This window comes from Arachis ipaensis, chromosome B08, assembly GCF_000816755.2.
Source record: "Arachis ipaensis cultivar K30076 chromosome B08, Araip1.1, whole genome shotgun sequence".
Lineage (NCBI taxonomy): Eukaryota > Viridiplantae > Streptophyta > Magnoliopsida > Fabales > Fabaceae > Arachis > Arachis ipaensis.
The window spans coordinates 35,672,164-35,694,210 of record NC_029792.2 but is presented as its reverse complement, the minus strand read 5'-3'; the positions used below and the strand labels follow the sequence as shown (position 1 = coordinate 35,694,210).

Here is a 22,047-nt window from a genome sequence, read left to right as displayed (position 1 = left end):
AATAAATAGGTGTCTAATTATTTTTTGATGTAATTTGTGGAAGTCTTGACAATAAAAAAAATGATTGTCCTATTTGTGAAATTTGTGAAAGTACTGAGCACGAACAAAATAATTGTCCTATTTGTATAATCTTAGAAGTACTACCCACAAAATAGATATACATGTTCAATTATTTTCCCTTATTGCGGTAGATTCTAAGTATTCAACATGTTCATGTCCATTATTCAAACTTGAAAAATTTACATCCTTAGATTTCTGTGAAATATGCTATAATAACATGCATTTATTTTCTTGTCATTCTTATGAATAATTGATGAATAACGTGTAGTATAATGAAGTCAGAGTGATACCTAATGAAAAATTGAGGTAAAAGTTTTGGAAAATAAAAGATTTTTTCCATATGCAAATTCAACCAAGCATAATGACTTTGTTTGTGAACAAGTTGATTTGGACAATCCAATATCTATTATTTAAGTGAATAATTCCTTATTNATACTATAGCCGCTATTTTTTTATTTAAATTATGTATTTGTGGCAATTATATATTTGCTATTAATAATATATATTATAATGGCAATTATTATTGTCACTAAAAATATAAGAAAAACTACTTTTAATGAACAAAATTTAGTGGCCATATTACTATGGCTAGTATTATTTTATTAAAATATTTTTTTTTTAAATTTACAATTATTCAATTGCGAAGAACAAGACCCACGCACCCCCTTTCTCTAACTCTCTGAGAAACCCAACCCTAAACCCAGCCACCATCACCATCCCTCATCGTCGAACTCTTCTCCTCTAGGACCGTGGGTGCCGTCGCATCCTTCTCATCGCCGAACTCTTCTCATCGCCGATGTTTCCTACAATGGCAAGATTCTCCAACGATCGCCATCCTCCACCGAGCTCCTCGACGGCCATACAGCCACCTTGCCATCGTCCTCCTCCGTGGAGCTGCCAAAACTCATATTTGGAAGAATGCTGTTGCGATTGCCGCATGAGTCGTCCTCCGACAAGATTTACCAGCTCCGCGGAGCGCTGGTGATGGTGGCGGTGGCAGTTCCTTTGGTACTCGTCTCGATTGTGCTTTACGTGTTGCCTTCCATTTCCTCCAATGAGTCTATCAAAGACTACACCTTCACGCACCGCAAGATTTCGCCCGATAATAGAGCTTCTAGCTTCTACGCCATCTCTTCGATGCTGGCAGCTCTGGCAGCCACATTCACGTTTTCCACTTCTATCGCAATCTCGACCATGTTCACATTGGCAAAGATCTCGAGCTATTCGTTCAGGTTGGTGATATCCTACCGATTTGCATTTTGCTTCACTAGTTCATAGTAAGATTTGCATTGTATAAGCAATAAGATATTAAACTTACAATTTGTGTTACACTCATTATTTTTTAGAATAGAGTTCAAAGCTCTTTGTTCATTGGAGATTGATGAGATTGTAAGAAATTTAAGTAAGATGAAATTGCCACAAAGAAATCAATCAACTGATTCAATGCTATAGAGATAGCAGTTAAAACTCATATTCCTATAATCAGGGGTCTTCTCAGGTTTATGCTTACTTTGAAGTCTTGTGCTCCTTTGTCAAAGATAATGTCAGATATGCTGGTACAATATGTGCTTTAGAATCATGAATTTCTGTAATAGATATCACTATTTTCAGAAAAATGGCCCTTGGATGTTTCTGTACACCACAGAAATTATTTTGATTCTAAGTAATGTATCATTACGAAAATCTGAGTCATACTTTTTAGTTGATATCTTATTCACAATTTCTATTTCTCAGGAGGCCTCATATTATTGTTCCAACCTTTAAAATTACTGCGGTGGAACATTTGCAGAAGATCCAGATTGGGGGAACAAATATCACTAGTCAGGTTTGTCCATGCAGCAATAAATTTCTTTTAATTTTCCTAAAATAGAGAAAAGAAGACAAAAGAAAATGCTTTATGTCATTCTTACATTGCTCTAAATTTTGGAAGAAAGGATGAAGCTTTCATGGCTGCTGTCAACAAGGGAGGCTATAATGCACTATTATCTATTTGAGTACTATCAAGATGACTTGGTCGTTGTTCTTTTGAATTGGCAGCGACGACACGGCTTCTCACGCGCGACAATCCGGTGACGCGACACGACGACAGCTTGCAGGGACGACGACAACGCGACGGCGGTGGTGAAGCCCGATGCGCCGGCGCGGTTCTCCTCCCTCCCCTTGCCTTCTTCTCCTTCGGCCAACAGTGCTTCGTGGGTGTGTGTGCTGTGTTTCTGATTTTCGCCTTCTCTGCCTCTTTTCTCTCAAATTTCTGTTTCTGAAGCTTTGTGTCAAAGGGGATGAAAGGAACTGTGTGTGTGTGTGTGTGTGTGTGGTTTGTTGAGGGTGAATGGCGCTGAGAAGAGTGGGGAAGGGCTAGGATTTAGGCAAAACTAGGTTTAGGGGTAATTTGGTAATTTCAAACAAAGTTGGGAATAATATAGTAATTGAAACCCAAATTAAATCCAACACTAATTGTATATAGAAAAATACTATTTGCTCATCAATTTTACAAATTATTTTCAATAAAATGTCTAAATCCAATAATTAGAAATAATATAATTAAAATCGAAATACTGAATTTGAAATTAGCTCATGATAGCCCTTTTTCAAAAGTCATGTGCCTTACATTTAGCATGACAAAACTTTCTTCATTTACCTTTTTTAACTTTTTTTAATGAGGTTATTTTTTTAGTTTTGTAAATATTTATAAAATGGAGTAAGGATTTTATGAAAAAAAGATTGAGTAAGGATTTTAACTTTGTGTTGTATAAATGAACTTGATTAGAATGATTAATTAGATTGAGTCAAGTAATTTATGAAATTTTAGTGAATATTAATTTAGTAATAGCAACATACATCTTTATGATAAAGCAGGTATTGCAATAGATACAATAACAATGATATAGAACGCAAGCCACAATACAACAAATGATGAAAAAACTAAATGCAAAATACAAAAAGATCATAGATTATAAAGACAAACAAAGCGACAACACCTTATCAAGCAAGTCTTCAAATGGAATCTTACTTGCTACCATCCACCATTCATGCATCTAATAATTCTCTTCTGCTTTTTATTTGTACCTTTATATCTTGTCTTATTCAAATGTTAAACACACACACATTTAACAATAGAAATATTATAAGCATATCTCTCAAACATTTTGCTGTGGATTATTTGAGTTGGTGAAACGTATTGATATATTACTTGCTTTTCTTACATTTGAATTTATTTTTACTTATAATTTTTTCACGTTAAAATCATCAACTAATATTTTTTCCTGACAGAAAAATCACCTATAGATTCATGTGAAAATAATTCGCAGGTAAAAATTTGCAAATAATAATTTGCTATATTTTAGTAGTTCATGAACAATAGACATTAACATGTAAGAGGAATTGGTTGAATGATTAACGACAATATACCACTCTTAGCTTCAGAATCTTGAAAAGTATGGTAATCTCCATGATCATACATGTGGCTAATACCATTTTTGTAAGGCCTAAATAGTGTCTATGAAATCTTGAGAGAGAGAAGAATGATATGAGCTTCTTTGTTTATGTTCTTCCAGAGTGTATTTATAATTGATCTAACATGATTACATGCCTGATAAACCACTATTTTATGGTTTATCTTGTGCTCAATTGAGTGATTTTTATCTACTCTTTACCCACTTATTCATACTATTTGCATGGTTTTACATTTGCCTTCCTAATTATGTGCTTTGATTGAAAACATGTTTCTTTGGACTTATATTTGCTTATTATTAATCCTCTCTTATTACCATTAGATGCCTTGATATGTGTGTTAAGTGTTTTCAGATATTATAAGGCAGGAATAGCTTGGAGGATGGGAAGAAAGCATGCAAAAGTGGAAGGAATACAAGAAGTTGAAGAAATTGCTAAGCTGTCCAGCCTGACCTCTCTGCACTCAAACGGCTATAACTTTAGCTACAGAGGTCCAAACGACGCGGTTCCAGTTGCGTTGGAAAGCTAACGTCCGGGGCTTCGATTTGATATATAATATGCTATAGCTTCCCTGACGCTAGGCGACGCGACCGCGTGATCCATGCGGCCGCGTCGCAGTGACGAAAATCCAGCGTGGCAAAATTCGAAACCAGCGAATTCTGGACTGTTTTTGACCCAGTTTGCAGCCTAGAAAACACAGATTAGAGGCTATAAAGTGGGGGAATACATCCATTCATAATGAAGGCTTACAATAATTCATAATTTTAGGAGTAGATGTAGTTTTTAGAGAGAGAGGTTCTCTCCTCTCTCTTAGGATTAGGATTTAGGATTTCTCTTAGTTTTAGGAGTAGCTCTCAATCCCAGGTTCTTTATTTTTATTATTTTCCCAATTTTATTTATGAATTCTTCTATGTTACAGATTACTCTTTGAATTAATGTTATTTGAGGTATTTCAGACTTATGATTGCTCTCTTTAATTTATTAATGCTCTGTGTTTATCCAAATTATTTTCATTAAAGTAGACTTTCTTCCCTTTTGGCTTTGGTTAGGTGATTGGTAACACTTGAGTTGTCAAACTCAAGAGTGGTTGAAATTAGCTGATTTTGCTTTAGCTAGGATTGCTCTAAACACTAGTCTCTCCACAGGAGTTGACTAGGACTTGAGAATCAAGCTAATTAGTCCACTTGACTTAACTAAGTGGGATTGAAATCCAATTCTCATCACATCTGATAAGGATAACGAGGACAGGATTTCCGGTTCTCCATACCTTGCCAAGAGATTTTATTATTGTTAATTTATTTATTTTTTTTACTTGTCATTTAAATATACCTGTGCACATTGCCCAAACTCCAAATTTCTCAAAACCCCTAATTTACAATCTTCATAACCAATAATAAGAACATACTTCCCTGCAATTCCTTGAGAAGACGACCCGAGGTTTGAATACTCGGTTATCAATTTCAAAGGGGTTTGTTACTTGTGACAACCAAAACGTTTGTACGAAGGGATTTCTGTCGGTTTAGAGACTATATCTACAACGCGACTGTTTTTATGACATTCTTTACTGGCAAAAATCCTGACGTCAAAATGGCGCCGTTGCCGGGGAATTGCAAACGTGTGCCTTATTATTGGTTATTGTAAATATTTTATTTTTGCTTGTTTATTTGTTTTTATTTTTATTTTTATTTTTATTTTTGCTTTTTCTTAAGTTAAGAGGTTATTGGTTTTTTATTTTAAAATTTCTATTTTATCTTATCTTATTTCAAAAATCAAATTTCAAAATTCAAATTTAAAAATTTTTTAAAATTCAAATTTAAAAATTTTCAATTTTCAAATTTCAAAAATTAAAAATTCAAAAATTTAAAATTCAAAATCTCAAAATTTAATTTTCAAATTCAAAATTTAAATAACCTTTTAATTTAAATTTATTTTTATTTTTGTTTTTAATTTTTTATTAGCTACTATGAATTCTCACCCCTCTCGCTTCAAGTTTGATTCCAATGTTGTTGTTAGAAATGGAAACTATAATAAGAACAGGCATCAAGGTTAGAAGAATCAAAGATGGGAGGAGCCACAAGGATTTAATCAACCCTCATGGCAACAACCACCTCCAATGGACTATCAACAACCATTCTGTGATGCATATCAAGGCAATGGCTATGGTGAGCACTCTTTTGATTATCAACAACCACCACCATATGCCTATGAACCCTTTCCTCAACATGACTTTGGACCACCATACTCACAAGCCCCTTTCCACCATTCACCTCCATATGACCCTGACCCACATCCACCATACCAACCACCTTATGAACCAAATGAACCATACATAGATCCACCCCAAACCTCCTTGGAGAAAGCACTTGCCAATCTAAACTATACTATACAAGCTCTCGTCGCCCAAATCAGACCACCAAATACCTTCAAATGTTGAGGAGGGTGTACAACCTCCAAGGCATACCCTGGTTGAAGACTTGGAAGAGGTTGAAATTGAAGAAGCTTACAAGGAGGTGGAAGTTGTCAGAGAAGAGCACAAGGGAGTGGAACTTGCAATTTCATTGAAAATACCTCCCCCTAAGTTGCCATCATCCTTCACAACATTCAAGTGGGTAAATTTCATATCCCTTAGCTTTCTAATCCCACTTGAATATGGGCTATAGGAGACGGATGGTCAACTTAGAGCTCTTTGTGGCATTAAGAGTAAGAGGAAGATGGCCAGTGATAAGAATTGTCAAGCAAGGTTCATCATGGTTGGAAGCTTTAAGTTTAAACGCAAAGGTTGGTATAAAGCTCAACTGAATGGGTCTAGGAAGCTGTTTGGTCACTGTAGTGAGAATTCAGATCACCTTTCACCCAGCTAGAAAAATGCAGATCGAGACAAAAACGGGTGTAAAAGTAAAGTTTGGGATCCTGGAATCTGTTCTGGCATTTGTCACTCCGAGAGCCTAAGAATCTGTTTGAAGCTTCTTAAGGGCTTTACATGCTTAGTTTGGGATCCCGGAGGACACTGGAATCACAAACATTGGTGAAGATTCCTGGATGAATTCAAGCACAAGCCACCATAACAGGAAGCTCACCAAATGTCCAACTTAAGGACTCTAACTAAAAGTGCTATGTGGGAGACAACCCACCATGGTATGATCGTCCTTTTTCATTTTTTATTTAGTTTTATTTGTTTTTGAATTTTATTTTATTTTGTTATATTGAACCTGGAGTTTTGCATCACATTCATATTAACACTACATTCTGCATTTTTCAGATTACAAAAAAAAAAAGCGAGTACGCGACGCGACCGCATCAGTGACGCGTCCGTGTCGCAAGGAGAGGGGAGAAAAATAAAAACGAACAGAGAGTTACGCAGGAGTAGGGCTGGAGGCGCGCCATTAGCACAAATTGACTCCACGCGACCGCGTCGATGACGCGTCTGCGTCATTTGGAAAAATAGCCTCCCACGCGACCGCGTCACCCACGCGGCCGCGTGACCTGAAATCGGCGTAAATGGTGTATGACCGAAAGTTGAGCTAGAGTTGGGCTGGACTCGTGCTGGTAGCCCAAACCTCACCACGCGAACGCGTGCCTCACGCGTCTGCGTCATATCCCCATGATGGCCACTCACGCGATCGCGTCGACCACGCGATCGCGTCGACCACGCGATCGCGTCACCCAGAATTTTGGCAAAAAGAGTTTCGAACAGAGAGTTGCGCGACCACGAGGCTGCACTCGCGCCAAACGCACAAAACAGGCCACGCGATCGCGTGACCCACGCGTCCGCATCACCTGACCTTATCACGCACCACGCGACCGCGTCACTCACGCGTCCGCGTCACAGGCGGCGCACAGAATATCCAGCTCAGCCAATTTTCTTATCTCTTTCTTCCCTAATCCTTATTTTTCTTCTCTTTTCTTATTTCTTTCTTATTCCTTTCTTATTTTCTTTCACTTCCATTCTATTTTATTTCATTTATTTGCATACTTTCATTCATTGCATTATTTTCATTGGTGTTAGAATTTTATTTGAGTCATTATTCATTCTGTTCTATAACCACATCACTAGCCTTAAGCAAAAAAACAATTAAATATCCCAATTGAATCTTTGGTTAGCTTAAGATAAAGATTGTGCATCAACTAAGTGTGGGGAAATTGTGGGAACATGGGTTAATAAGGGAATGTATCATGTTTCTAATTTATTTGAATATTGGGAATTTGGGAACCTACTCATAAAAAATCAAAATAGAAAAATAATAGAAAATTCCATGTGCATTGATAAGTTATGTTTATTTCTCTAAAAAAAAAGAGAGAAAAAGAAAAAAAAATATATATATATAATATAAGTAAAATAAATAAGAGGACAAAATTATCCCAATATTAAGTTTAATAAAAGATCAATGCACATGTGATAAAAATTAAAGAAAATTTGATACATGAGTATGGGAATTATACAAAAGTGGGAATTATGGGTAGCTAGGCATGAATTTAAAAGTATATAGAGTATATGTATATTAGGTGAGAGCTTAGGTTAATTAAAGATTCATATTATAGCTCACTTGGCCATACATATATCCTTACATTTACCTCAGCCCCATTACAACCTTGAAAAGACCTCATGATATTTGCATTGGTATACTAAATTTTGTTGATTGGTTAGATGAAGAACAAAGTTTTAGAAAGCATGATTAGAGAAGACTAGAGTGAATTACCCTATACACTTGAGAAATTAGAGTGATATACACTTCCAATGAGGGTTCAACGCTTAAATTCTATGTTCCCTGCTTTCATGAGCTATCTTACAAGTTCACTTGCTTTTTATTGTCTGATTTGAATTAGTGGAAATTGGTTTGTATTTGTCTTGGAGAACTTATTTACTCTTAACTAAGTAAGTAAAAGCATTTAGCATGTAGTTGCATTCATAGGTTGCATTTCATACCATTCCTCTTCATCTTTATAGCTTCTCTTGAGCTTAGCATGAGGAGATGCTATTGTTTAAGTGTGGGGAGGTTGATAAACCACTATTTTATGATTTATCTTGTGCTCAATTGAGTGATTTTTATCTACTCTTTACCCACTTATTCATACTATTTGCATGGTTTTACATTTGCCTTCCTCATTATGTATTTTGATTGAAAACATGTTTCTTTGGACTTATATTTGCTTATTATTAATCCTCTCTTATTACCATTAGATGCCTTGATATGTGTGTTAAGTGTTTTCAGATATTATAAGGCAGGAATGGCTTGGAGGATGGGAAGAAAGCATGCAAAAGTGGAAGGAATACAAGAAGTTGAAGAAATTGCTAAGCTGTCTAGCCTGACCTCTCTGCACTCAAATGGCTATAACTTTAGCTACAGAAGTCCAAACGACGCGGTTCCAGTTGCATTGGAAAGCTAACGTCCGGGGCTTCGATTTGATATATAATATGCTATAGCTTCCCTGACGCTAGGCGACGCGACCGCGTGATCTATGCGGCCGCATCGCAGTGACAGAAATCCAGCGTGGCAAAATTTGAAACCAGCGAATTTTGGACTGTTTTTGACCCAGTTTGCGGCCCAGAAAACACAGATTAGAGGCTATAAAGTGGAGGAATACATCCATTCATAATGAAGGCTTACAATAATTCACAATTTTAGGAGTAGATGTAGTTTTTAGAGAGAGAGGTTCTTTCCTCTCTCTTAGGATTAGGATTTAGGATTTCTCTTACTTTTAGGAGTAGCTCTCAATCCCAGGTTCTTTATTTTTATTATTTTTTCAATTTTATTTATGAATTCTTCTATGTTACAGATTACTCTTTCAATTAATATTATTTGAGGTATTTCAGACTTATGATTGTTCTCTTTAATTTATTAATGCTCTGTGTTTATCCAAATTATTTTCATTCAAGTAGACTTTCTTCCCTTTTGGCTTTGGTTAGGTGATTGGTAACACTTGAGTTGTCAAACTCAGGAGTGGTTGAAATTAGCTGATTTTGCTTTAGCTAGGATTGCTATAAACACTAGTCTCTCCACAGGAGTTGACTAGGACTTGAGAATCAAGCTAATTAGTCCACTTGACTTAACTAAGTGGGATTGAAATCCAATTCTCATCACATCTGATAAGGATAACGAGGACAGGATTTCCGGTTCTCCATACCTTGTCAAGAGATTTTATTATTGTTAATTTATTTTTTTTTACTTGTCATTTAAATATACCTGTGCACATTGCCCAAACTCCAAATTTCTCAAAACCCCCAATTTACAATCTTCATAACCAATAATAAGAACATACTTCCCTGCAATTCCTTGAGAAGACGACCCGAGGTTTGAATACTCGGTTATCAATTTCAAAGGGGTTTGTTACTTGTGACAACCAAAACGTTTGTACGAAAGGATTTCTGTCGGTTTAGAGACTATATCTACAACGCGACTGTTTTTATGACATTCTTTACTGGCAAAAATCCTGACGTCAATGCCTCTGCCTCTGAAGCTCCACTTTTGTTCATGTAGCATTGAATTGATGAAGGAGCATCTCCAGTCTCTTTCTCATGCTAAAGATCAACGATGAAAATAAAATTTAATTAATATGCACTCACATTGTTAAACTATTTTAGATTACTAACAAATTAAATTCAAGGATTTGAATTATATCATTCAAGTGAATGGAATGATGGGCATGAACGTATTAAAAAATAACACTACAAGGGAAACGGGAAATAGCGGCGGTTCCTGGAGTGATTTTCGGCGGTTTCAAACCGCCGCGAAATGGGATTCTAGCGGTTTATTAAGCGTCGCCTATTAGGGAGTGGTTATATGATTTTGCGGCGGTTCTCAGGAACCGCCAGCACAACCGCCGCAAAACCCAAGATTAGCGTCGCAATGTTTAGCGGCGGTTTAAAACCGCCGCGATTTGAAAATCTGTGATCGACACGAAATATTCGGCAGTTTGAAACCGCCGCTGTTTAATGGCCACGGTTTAAAGACTAATGCATTTACCGGCGGTTTTAAAACGTCGCGGTTTAACGGCCAATGTTTTTTGAAATGTAACTGGCGGTGGTTTAAAACCGCCGCTATCTCCTAACCTGAATTTTCAAATTTCTAACGGCTATTTCGCAACTGCCACTATTTTCCGGTTAAATGGCCGCAAAAATACTATTTTGTACACTGGTAATCCACGCCATTTTTTATTTCAATGTACATTTTTTTCATTTTTATAAATCGTTCTTAATATCAGTAAGTTAAATTATTTAAAATCTCGAAAAATAAATTGCAGGGTAAACGACAATAGCAAAACCATTAATTTAATCAATATAATTATCCGAATATCAACAAAGTGTACTCCTTACTAAGAGTTGCATAATCAACAAAATAAAAGTGTATATCTGAAAGAAGAAAAGGTTCCACAATCCTAAGATCTACTTTCTATTCTGTCCCTCCAACGCACTCATCCATGTGGCGACGTCTGTTGGCAGCTTCCTACCTTGCCCTTGAAGTAGACATAACAAAGCACTCTCCATTGCCTACATCCTGACCTTCCCAGCTGCTACTTCATCCTCCACTGCCTGTCTTTTGGTCTTCTCAGCTGCTACTTCATCCTCCACTGCCTTCCTTTTTAATTTCTCTGCTGCCAACTCTGATTGTAGTTCAAGCAGCACCCTTTGGGTCTCCTCCCTTTCAAAACCATTGCTCGGCTGATGGGAATTCATACCGAAGACTTGACTAGAAGTCGGCCCCAATCCCATGCCACGCACCTTACCCGGGCGCTCTTTTTCGAGAGCTTGAGCAAGCGAATCATTCTGGGATAACAGTCTAGAAGATTCATCGCCTTGATCAATAGCCTCATTTCTTTCCTACACACATAGATAAGCAATTAAGAGCATTTATTAGCTAGTCGCTAACCGCACAGACTTCCAATAAAATTTTAAAAACTAAAACATAGGATTGAACACATTACTTACTCCAATAGCGCGAGCCGCATCATGGATATAGGAGCCATTAGTTCTTTTGTGCGTTAAGAGATACAACTCTCCTCTACTAACTGTCCTCCCTTGTCGTTCTGACTGTACCAATAATGATGACAAAGTGAATAAGGTAGAGGAACAGATAGTTCAAAAACATTCCCAAAATTAGATTACCTCTTCTTCTCTGAGCCTTGCCAAGCTTTTCGATCCGCCGGTGTGGGTGTAAAGCTGCTTTGATCGATTCTCGGCATTTTTCTTACACTTCTCCTGTCATGCCATCAAATTAAGAGTTACTAGACACTAGTTCTAACGAACTAAATGAAGCATAAATGGACTTTGTCTATTATGAAACAAAACTATATTACCTGTGTCTCTTCGCTATTGCGATAATCGAGAAACTTTCTCTAATGGTCTGCAGTAATTCCATCTGGGCGGTTTTCAATATTTGCTGCAAGTGAAAGTTCGGGGTCATAGCAGTGATGGTATAATTTGTTCCTCGTTTCCTTCCAAGCCCTTCCTAGCATTTTGAATATTATATGCTTTATAATTCCTCTACTATCTTCTTCAAAATGGAACATTTCCTGCAACATTAAAATTAAGCTGTGAATAGTGTTCAAAGTATGAGTTTGGAATGGTACGAAGAAATAAAAATAACATTTTACCTTTACTATTTCATTATAGACCTTGTTTTTGGTGCGAACCTTTCTCCAGTCCCTCTCGCAGATTGGGAATTTGGTGTAGTCAGATCCTAGCAGTCCCATAACACCGCTCAGTAGACCTGCTTCATCCCCAACTGGTTGCAGTACACTGTTAAACCTGAGTACGACCTTTCTTTTGTTAGGTGGCTTCATAGCTTCCTTCACACTCAGTTTGACCTGTTTGATTGTGCCATCAGATTCTGTAAAACATATTAATTCTTAGTTAGCTACCATTGGAGTCAAGCTGCGAATACATCATAGAAAAATAGGGCAATGAAAAGTAGAATTAAATAAGTTCTCTTATACCAATTGTTTTAACATCCAAAATTCTGTGGTCTTGCGTCCCTTGCGCTTCTGAGCATCCTGTGCAGCAAAAAGGTTATCCACATGTTGGTCAAAAGAATCTACCTCATCTGCCTCTGGATCTACCTCTTCGGCGTCCGGCTCCGAGTTTTGAACATCATTCATGGAAGCCTGTGGAGCAGGCAGTGGTTCGGTTCGGGGCGGACGAAAGGGCCGTAAAGACGAGGATGTGGGGGCACTACTCCCACTGGGCGGCGGAATTGGGCAGCCCGCTCTCTACGAAGTTGAAGCCGCATGACCTCCTACTTGAGGCTACTGACATGCTGTGTCTACACGGGCTTTCTTCGTGAAGCGACCTACCCGAGGCATCTTTCCCAACTGCATTCGGATTAAAACGAAGTAATAACAATTAATATGTACATAATAATATAAATTAACATGCAAAAAGGACACCGGCATACCCCAGTTACATGAGTACATGAGTACATGAGTTGAGATACCATGTTAACAAAAAAAATCAAATATGTGGGGCATAAAAAAAATATTGATGTAGGCACAATTTCTCTATAATGCCTAGAATCAAATTATTAATTTATGTTAAATGTAATTATTCATGTTAAATATAATTATTTTATGTTAAATATAATTATTCATGTATCATTTTTATTAACCCGAATATAGCTTAGATAAAAAAATTAGTAAGCCGGAAATAGCGCAGTAATAACAATTAATATGTACATCATAATATAAATTATCATCTTTCCCAACTGCATTTGAAAAATACGAGAGTACATGAGTACATTAGTTAAGAGAGTATATTAACAAGGAAATCAAATATGTTAGGCATAAAAAAAAACATTGACGTAGTCACAATTTCTCTATAATGTCTAGAACCATAATAATATTCATTGGACGTTAATTTTAAGCTTGGGACTTATGAGTAGCATGTTTAACAAATTGAAAAAACATCATACTTAGTTATAATAGAACAGAGTTTTATAAAAATTGCAATCAATGAGTTGAAAATTGATGTTGGAGCTTGGAACTTTTGTAGGCCTACTTTAAATTTGGATAATCAAACATGAATTTATATGGACAATCAATTTAATAAAAAATTTGATAAGATTGCTAAGGGGTTCCATTCAGTCTAATGAATTTCTAGGAATCCTTAGATACTAAATGCAAACTAAACATATTATCGTTAATAGCATTGCCTAAGTTGGATGCTGTGAATATTGAAGGGAGGAACTAGGATTAATCGTGCTTACCTGCAGCGGGATGACTAGAGTGAGGGTGAGAGAGGAACCACCGGGGGATCGGGCAGTGAGAGAAGGGGCTCCAGGACGCTGGCAAATCGCAGAGACGGACGTGGAGGAGATGAACCTGGACGAAGCAAGCTACAATAAGGATTATTGGTATTAGGGAAAAATAAGGATTTAAGGGGCGGTGGCTTATCTAATTTAAAATTTAAGTTTGTGTTTTTTGGTTTTTTGTAATTTTTTTAAAAGTATTAGTAGATATTGAAAGAAAAATTACAATTATTTTACAAACTATAGGATTTTAGGATTGAGTTAATTAGATGCACCCAATTATGAGTTGTTGTTAATAATCAATAATATGATGATGTAACCAGCATCCCCAACAGAGTCACAAGTCTTCATCCCATTTCATTCACAACCCCATTCTTCTTCCTAACTCATCGGACAAAATTATTATAATCCCACTCACACTCTTTGCTTTTCTTCTCATTCACTTACTCCCTTATTATTATTTTTATTTATTTTCCTTAAATCATACAATCACTAGTTAAAAATATTAAAAACGGTACCTGCACCTCCTCCAGTATTTGTTGCGAAAGGTACGGTTCGTGCTAGTGACGAACCCGAAGCCAAATTTCTTGCGGTACTTTGTTAAGTATTGAAGCAACCCCTGCAATGTCCATTTTTTCAAATATGTTAGCCCCTTTCGAAAGTGCCTTTTAATTAAAGATAATAAAACATCTAGATTTGCTATGGCAGGTAGAAATAAAGCCAAGCAGCCTTTATACGAGCAGACACATCCCCACGCGCAATAGTAATAGCATCAGATGAGTGCCTGTGTGCTGAGAATGTGTCCAGCCATGAATGAATGGGCGATTTGTTGAACCATAGGTCTCTTGTGAATGACCTTGAGTGCTCCAGTGAAGAGAACAGGGAGGCCTCAATCATCGCCTTGCAAAACAAGACGCTAGAGGCACAAAGAAAGAGGTCCCTCTCTTCCAATTTCCCTGGCAAAAAAGATAATGTCAGTCAATATATAGTGTCAATTACAATCTAGTAACATCTTACTTGATTAAATAAATTGAGCAATACATATGTTTAAAAAATCACATTCTCCAGGTAAATTAATTGTAAATAAATAGGAATATACATCAGGTGTATCCAAGTTCTAAGAATCTATTATATGCTAGTTGCTAATTAATATTTATGCAATCTTATAACCCTCAACAGTGATATACACTATAAAAATAGCACAAATGTCCAGAATTAGTATCTGAAGACATCTATATATAGGCAACCTCGTCGCAATTATCGATGGCATCAGTGGTTGGTTCCTCCAAATCGTCGTCCCGTCTCAATGACAAACCTTCGATGTCAAACTCAAACATGTCCCTTGGGTTCACATGGATTACCACACTCCATTCTTTATCAGCTTCATCCTCGACATAGTATACTAGGTGAGCCTCAGATGCAAGAATGTACGGTTCATCATCTTCTCGACCACCGGTATGAATTGGATGAGAGAAGTTAACCACTGTGTGTCCCAAAGAGTCTTGTTTTATACCTCTGCCAGATGTGGTGTTTGCCCAGATACATCTAAACAAGACAACTATGAATTGACCACTGTAATTTAACTCAATGATGTCCACTAGTTTTCCGTAATACGAGACGCTACCAACAGCAACATTACTATCGTGCTTGCTTGCGTAACTCCTAGTGTCAGAAGTGACATACACCCCACTATTTTGGGTTTTCACCCCTTCCTCTCTCGAGAGGGTTCTGAACTTAAATCCATTTATGTTATAAGATGTATATCGGCTAACTTGAACATTGGGCCCACATGCAAGCCACTGCAATTAGTTCGGGTGCATGCTGCTTCCCAATGTAACCTGGCAGTGAACAAATTGAATATTCATTATCTTGGGATACGAATAATATGACACCATTATTAATATGTATATGTATAAATGATACCACAATTCACCTTACGCTTGAACCAATAGGAAAATTCTCTGTGCACAACACTGTCTATGTTTTGTTGTGACCTTGTCCTACTTCGTAACTTTCTCTTTGTGATCACCCTAAACTCACTAGAAACGTCACAAAAATGTCATGTCAGGTTCTCCAACTATAGAAAATCATACGAAGTAGATACTTTCAAATGCACTTACTCAATATATTTTTCCACGGCCAGGCAATTGACCAATACGTGACGGTAAGCTTGTAATTTTTCAGCTGGTGTGAGGGTGTAAAAAGAAGCAGCCCCGATCGCCTTTCCAACCTCTGGGAACATGGTTGCACTCTCATCAGGCATGACTTCACGCGGTCGATCGTCAACACGGAATGATCGATTAATCCTACTATCGATATTATCTAAGTACCTTGAATAGAATACGAGAATCTCCTCGGATAAGTATCCCTCTGCAATTGAGCCCTCTGGTTGTGATCTGTTACCCACGTACTGCTTGAGACGGCATAGGTACCTTTGGGAATATAACACGTGTCATAAGAACTAATTAAGGGAAAAATTGATAATTCTGTTTGATAATTACCGTTCAATTGGGTACATCCACCGATAATACACTGGGCCACCGAGACGCACCTCCTCGACCAGATGCACTGTCAAGTGAACCATCACTGTGAAGAAAGAAGGAGGGAAAATTGTCTCCATGTGACACAGAGTATGAACCACGTGATTCTGAAGGAGAGGAAGTTGTTGAGGGTCTATGGATTTGCTGCATAATCAACGAAAAAAGGATGACAAATCCGTCAGGACAGAAGACACTTGGAGAGGCAATGCATTCCTTAATGCGATTGGAAGTAGATATTCCATTAGAATGTGATAGTCATGGCTTTTCAGCCCCAACAACTTGCGCTGTCGTAAATCCACACAGCGGAAAATGTTGCTAGCGTATCCATCTGGAAAGACTACGTTCATTATGGTGAATACTATGTTGTCGCACACATTCTTCTCTATGTGCATGACATCAAGGTTGTGACGCAATTCATTGTTCTCCCAATATGGCAGCTCAAAGAATATACTCCTCTTTTTCCAAGGAGTCTCGTTTTGCATGGGAGTTTGCTGTCCGCGTGTCCTTTTCCCCGTAACCGATTGCACCTTGCCAAATTGGACATGCACACCCTCTAACTGCCGGATAATGTCTCTACCAGAGATTCTAATAGGCGGACCTCTATCCTCTATCTTTCCATCAAAGGAGTACCGGTCTTTTCTGTATTTGTGGTCATGATTCAGAAAGCAACGATGACCCATGAAACACCATTTCTGGCTGTGTGTAAGGCGGTTAGCTTCAGCATCCAAATTGCATGCAGGACAGGCTCTCCCACCGTACGTGTTCCACCCAGATAAGTTTTCCAAGCCTAGAAAATCACTGATTGTCCACATCAACGCAGCATGCATCTTGAAGGTTTTTTTCTCAACTGCATCATAAGTTTCAACACCCCTCCATAATTGCTTCAACTCATTGATCAATGGCTCTAGGTACACATCTATGTCATTTCCAGGCATTTTAGGACCAGCAATAATCATAGAGAGGATAAACGAAGTGGGTTTCATGCAGATCCAGGGCGGCATGTTATACGGGATAAGAACCACTGGCCAAATTGAGTACTTCGAGCTCATGTTCCCAAAAGGGTTAAAGCCATCGCTAGCTAATGCTAGGCGAACACTATGCAGATCACGAGAGAAGTCGGGATATCGTACGTCAAATGACTTCCATGCCTTGGCGTCCCTTGGATGGCTATACATACCATCAGAGTTAGGACCTCTCTTATGCCACAGCATGTCAACGGCTGTCTTACTAGACATATATAACCTCTGCAATCGTGGAATAAGGGAGAAGTAACGAAGAATCTTCGCTGCTTGTGGTTTGCCGTTCTTCTTGACAACCATCTTGATCCTCACCCTAGAGTTCTTCTTAGTCTTATGCTTCCATCTCGATGTCCCACACTGCTTGCATTTGGTCAGCTCTTGGTCGTTGCCCTGGTATAGCATGCAGTCATTTGGACATGCATCTATCTTCTTGTACGCGAGACCGAGTTTTCTTATGAATTTTTTGGCATCGTGCACAGTGGATGGAATCCAGGCATGCACAAAGGCGTCTGCGAGAAACTCCAATATCATTCCGAAGGCCTTATCGCTCACTCCGCACATGGACTTAATGTGATAGAGCCTCACCAAGAAAGACAACTTAGAGAACTTTGAACATCCTGGGTATAACTCCTGCTCCCTGTCTTCAAGTAGGTCATGAAAGTTGCGGGTCTCTCGACTAGGTTCATTGTATAAGTAAGGCAACTCATCAATAGCGCCGCCGTCAGGTTCATTCTCCGAGTCTTCTTCGAGATCGGGAAGTCCTGAGAAGTTGAATGCATCGTGGACCATATCAAGCATGGGGGCATTGAAATGTTGTTCAGATTGATCTTCTTGTCCGTCACAAGAGCGCTCGACCCCGCGACTCTCACCGTGATGGATCTAAAATGTGTAAGTAGACGGGAAAGGACTGATCACCAAGTGATCAAACGCATCCTCTCTATTTTGTAAGAGGCAGAAGCCACACTTCGGACATGAATAACGTATCATCTCATCAAATGATGCATTGGCAAATGCAAAATCTAGGAATCTGGTCAAACCGTTCCTATATTCTGCACCAACCCGTGACTTTGAAATCCAACTCTTATCGATATCTAGTTTAATGAAAAAATTGGAACGACAACAAATCGTAAAATAAAGTCAGACCACGAGGAAAAAGTAAATAATTAACACTTGATATAGAATGGGAGAATAACTCCTAAACCGAATAATAAAACACACATTTACTAGCATCCAGGATAATACACAGCTAACAGAAAAATAAAAAAAATTGCTTACTCATTGAATAATTTTGCACTTTCATAAAAAGATTACTGGAAGAAAGAAACTCTGGGTCCAATGCCAAATATTTGAAATGAAAAATAAAATTTCTTCCTTAAAAAAGAACAAGAAAAAAGAGGAATATTATATTAATATGAGAAATAATAAAATGAAGAAATTAATCTAGTATTACAATATAATGTATTAGTTAAATTAAAAATAAATCGATTTAACATTTAATAATTAATATACTTGTAATTAATAATGCTTTATTAATTAAGAAAGTAATTTAAGTGAGGGTTAATCAACATTGAATTTGTAATTTTCATCATGTATGAGTCCCACTATCTTGATCGACTTCACCGACTTCCTCAATCTAAAAGAACTTAATCCACCAGATTTACTGACGTAGTTAAGATATTTTGGATTTAGTTACAATAACACTAGAAAGCTACCATGTATAAGGATGGCATTTCACTTGTATTTTTACCAATTTCTCATACTTGCAAATTTTCTTGTTTTTATATCACGTATGGTTCTCATCACAGTAAAGTTGATTATAGGAAAGGTGAAATAGTAATTTTAAAGCTTACGGTGTACAATAACTTTATCAGGAAGTTTCTTCACAAACTGCTCTGCAGCATATCTCCAATCTGCAGCACTGAAATACCAAGCGCAATTCAACACATAAAGCTTGAATAAAGTGTGCAGGACCACTTTAAACTTTAAATTTGCACATAAAGCTTCTAATTTTGTAGTAACTAGCTATATATATATATATATATATGGTTAATATCTTCCCATAACATTATATGATGGAAGTGTCATATGTGATCACATACATGTGAAAGTAACTATAAATATATTTATTCTTGTGTAGCCAAAAATAACCATAAAGATGCAATTGGATTGTGACAGATGCAGAACAATGGAAAACAAAACTCTTTGTTTCATTGTTTCCCTTGAAAATGAAAAAAGAAAAATAAGGGAGATTCATATCATCAGAAAATAAACAAATGCCCACATTATGAGAAATCAACAAAAATCACATTAACCTAGAAATTAGATTTTTGAGTATCAATGAACATGAACATTTAACCACATTAAACATCTGATCAAAAAATAATTGTTATAGCTAATTTTGACCAGTTTTATAGGTGCAAGTCATTAGCAAAGACTGGAGTCTGGCTAATACTAAACTAATCATTGGCCTTTGAAACAGAAAAATAAAATACAATAAATTAAGAAAACGGCTTAATGCACATCACTAAGTCAGAGGTACAGTTTTTGGGTTATACAAATTCCATTAACTTGTTATCAATTGTTCTAATAATAGAAAAGAAGATAAAATCTTTTGCAGTAATATACAAGTCACTTTCACTTGGTCTACCATGAAGACAAGAAAAGCCAAAAATTCACAAAATGCTTTATCATCTCTTCATTTTAAATAAAATACATAAACATCATAATTCTCAGAAAAATCCAAATTATTACATATGGTTCTAAAAATCACTAACACAAAACAAAATAGTAAATTGGTACCAAATCAAGAAGAAAATGATTAAAGTGGACCAATTTGAATTACAATCTCACTAATGAGTCAATCACTAAAAATATCACTAATGAGTCAATCACTAAGAATATAACGTCTCATATAACTCCATGCTCATCAAAATAATGAAGACAGGGCATCTTCCTCAGTGTCAATTGAACCTTTCAATGTTATTATTTCAGTCTTAAGTAACGAAATACCATATTCATCCCTACCAAGTTCAATCATCAAGTCATAACCTAACACCTAAAATCAACCATAGAAGGAGTGACGTATATAGAGAACAGTTACTTGGGTAAACATTATATTCATAAAAGTTGTAATCAAAGAGCTGCAACTTTCCAGCTTAGTTCAATGAAGCTAAATCCCCAAATGTGTTCATGTCAGTTTATTTATTTATTTCTGAACTGCTGGCTGCATTTTTCAATTAACCATAATATTAGCCAATGGGTAACACACTTGAAAAAACAGAATGCCCCCCCCCCCCTTTTTCCTCAAAGAAAAAAAATCACATCTTTGGACACATCAACCAGCCAAAATTATCAAATGGAACTGCAAACCATAAGTACAAGATTACAAGAAACAACTACAACCAAGCCTTTTCTCAATAAATGGGGTAGGATTACCAAGTGTAATCGTTGCAATGATTGCGGGATGAAAAGGGTGTACATGGGCTCCGTCATTTTCACTGGTGAGCCCTCACTCCCACAAGCAAAGAAAAACTTCCAATGTATATCACCCAAGAGATTAAACAGACGCATTACACAATCATTGTACAATTCCAAAAGAAGACATTACAGCTATGGAGAAAGATGAAAACAAAAACATTTTCCATTCTGCTCGACAACTTTCCAATTTAAGCTAAAGTAAATCATTCAATCCATCAAAAAACAAAGTACAGCCACCACTCCAGCAAGAAAACCGAAAACAGAGCTATTTTCGGAAGGTTCATACTTTGAATAGAGGAGCAAACTTGGAACACAGAAACACAAAAATGGCAGATATTCTTGCTTACTAAAAGTGGATTCTACTTAATTTAGTCAACCACACAGTCCCACAGGAAGTACATTAGTTTAATCCAAATTGAAAGTGCAAAACTGGATTCCAATATGAAATTGCACTAAACACAAACATATCAAAACTTAGGGGTTCAGAAATTGGGAAAAGAAAATCAAATCTGCGGCGCTCTGGAAAAAGGGCTGGTATTTTACCGCAGGTAACACCCGGTTCCCTTGTAGTGTAAAATATTTTAAATTATTAATGAATTACATTAAACTTCTAAAATAAATCTTAAAAAATTTCAAAATCAAAAAAGTTTAACAAGTAAAACAGAAGATAATGTTGTTTTTTTAAGAAATAATTATTCTTTTGTTCCAATGAATAATCATCTTTAATAATTAAGGAGAAAAGAAGAAGAGAATATATAAGTTGTAACATGTCACTAGAAGTATATATTTTTGTTTTCGTACCTTATATGTACCAAGGTCATTAACAAGGCGGCAAAATGTTGATGTAAGACGAATTATGTTGGGATATTCTTTTAAGGAATCCAATTGCTCCATTTTTAATACATGTGGAATTGTGAACTAAGCATGAAGAAAAATAACATGGGAGCCTGAAGATCTCCAACCATTCTCCAAGTACTCTTCAAGAGTTGGTATATAACCACTATGGTACCACTTTGCCTCAACAAAATATGCCTTACATAAATCTGTCCACTGAAAAAAATTAAAAGCGGAAAAAAATTGCAAAAGTGAGTTCAAAATGATATTAAGTAGATTTTTAATTAAGAACCTGCAAAAGAAGTTATGTATGTCATAATTATTTATTGAGCTTTTTTCTTCATTTAATAGATTTAGAATTAAGAAATTTCACCATATAAATAAATTGTATAAATTTTAACAAAACTTGAAAGTAATTTGCTATTTCAT

The 22,047-nt window shown here is 36.7% G+C and overlaps 1 protein-coding gene and 1 long non-coding RNA gene across 3 annotated transcripts; both read right to left on the bottom strand.

Moving 5' to 3' along the window:
- Positions 10,757–21,712, bottom strand: LOC107613532. Its single transcript, XR_001614066.2, has 10 exons — positions 21,586–21,712; positions 19,158–19,225; positions 14,267–14,704; positions 13,707–13,821; positions 12,442–12,816; positions 12,100–12,335; positions 11,803–12,018; positions 11,612–11,704; positions 11,435–11,536; positions 10,757–11,326 (listed from the first exon to the last, which is right to left on the bottom strand). It is a non-coding gene; the product is annotated as an uncharacterized LOC107613532 (long non-coding RNA).
- On the bottom strand, positions 14,711–18,688 carry LOC107610927. Of its 2 annotated transcripts, none has more exons than XM_021109293.1 (2): positions 15,682–18,688; positions 14,711–15,586 (listed from the first exon to the last, which is right to left on the bottom strand). In XM_021109293.1, the coding sequence occupies exon 1, from the start codon at positions 18,103–18,105 to the stop codon at positions 16,441–16,443; it is 1,665 nt and encodes a 554-aa protein (XP_020964952.1). In that variant the 5' UTR covers positions 18,106–18,688; the 3' UTR covers positions 14,711–15,586; positions 15,682–16,440. The 2 variants fall into 2 exon arrangements, with proteins under 2 accessions (XP_020964952.1, XP_020964953.1); XM_021109294.1 differs by having other exon boundaries at positions 14,711–16,180; positions 16,250–18,688.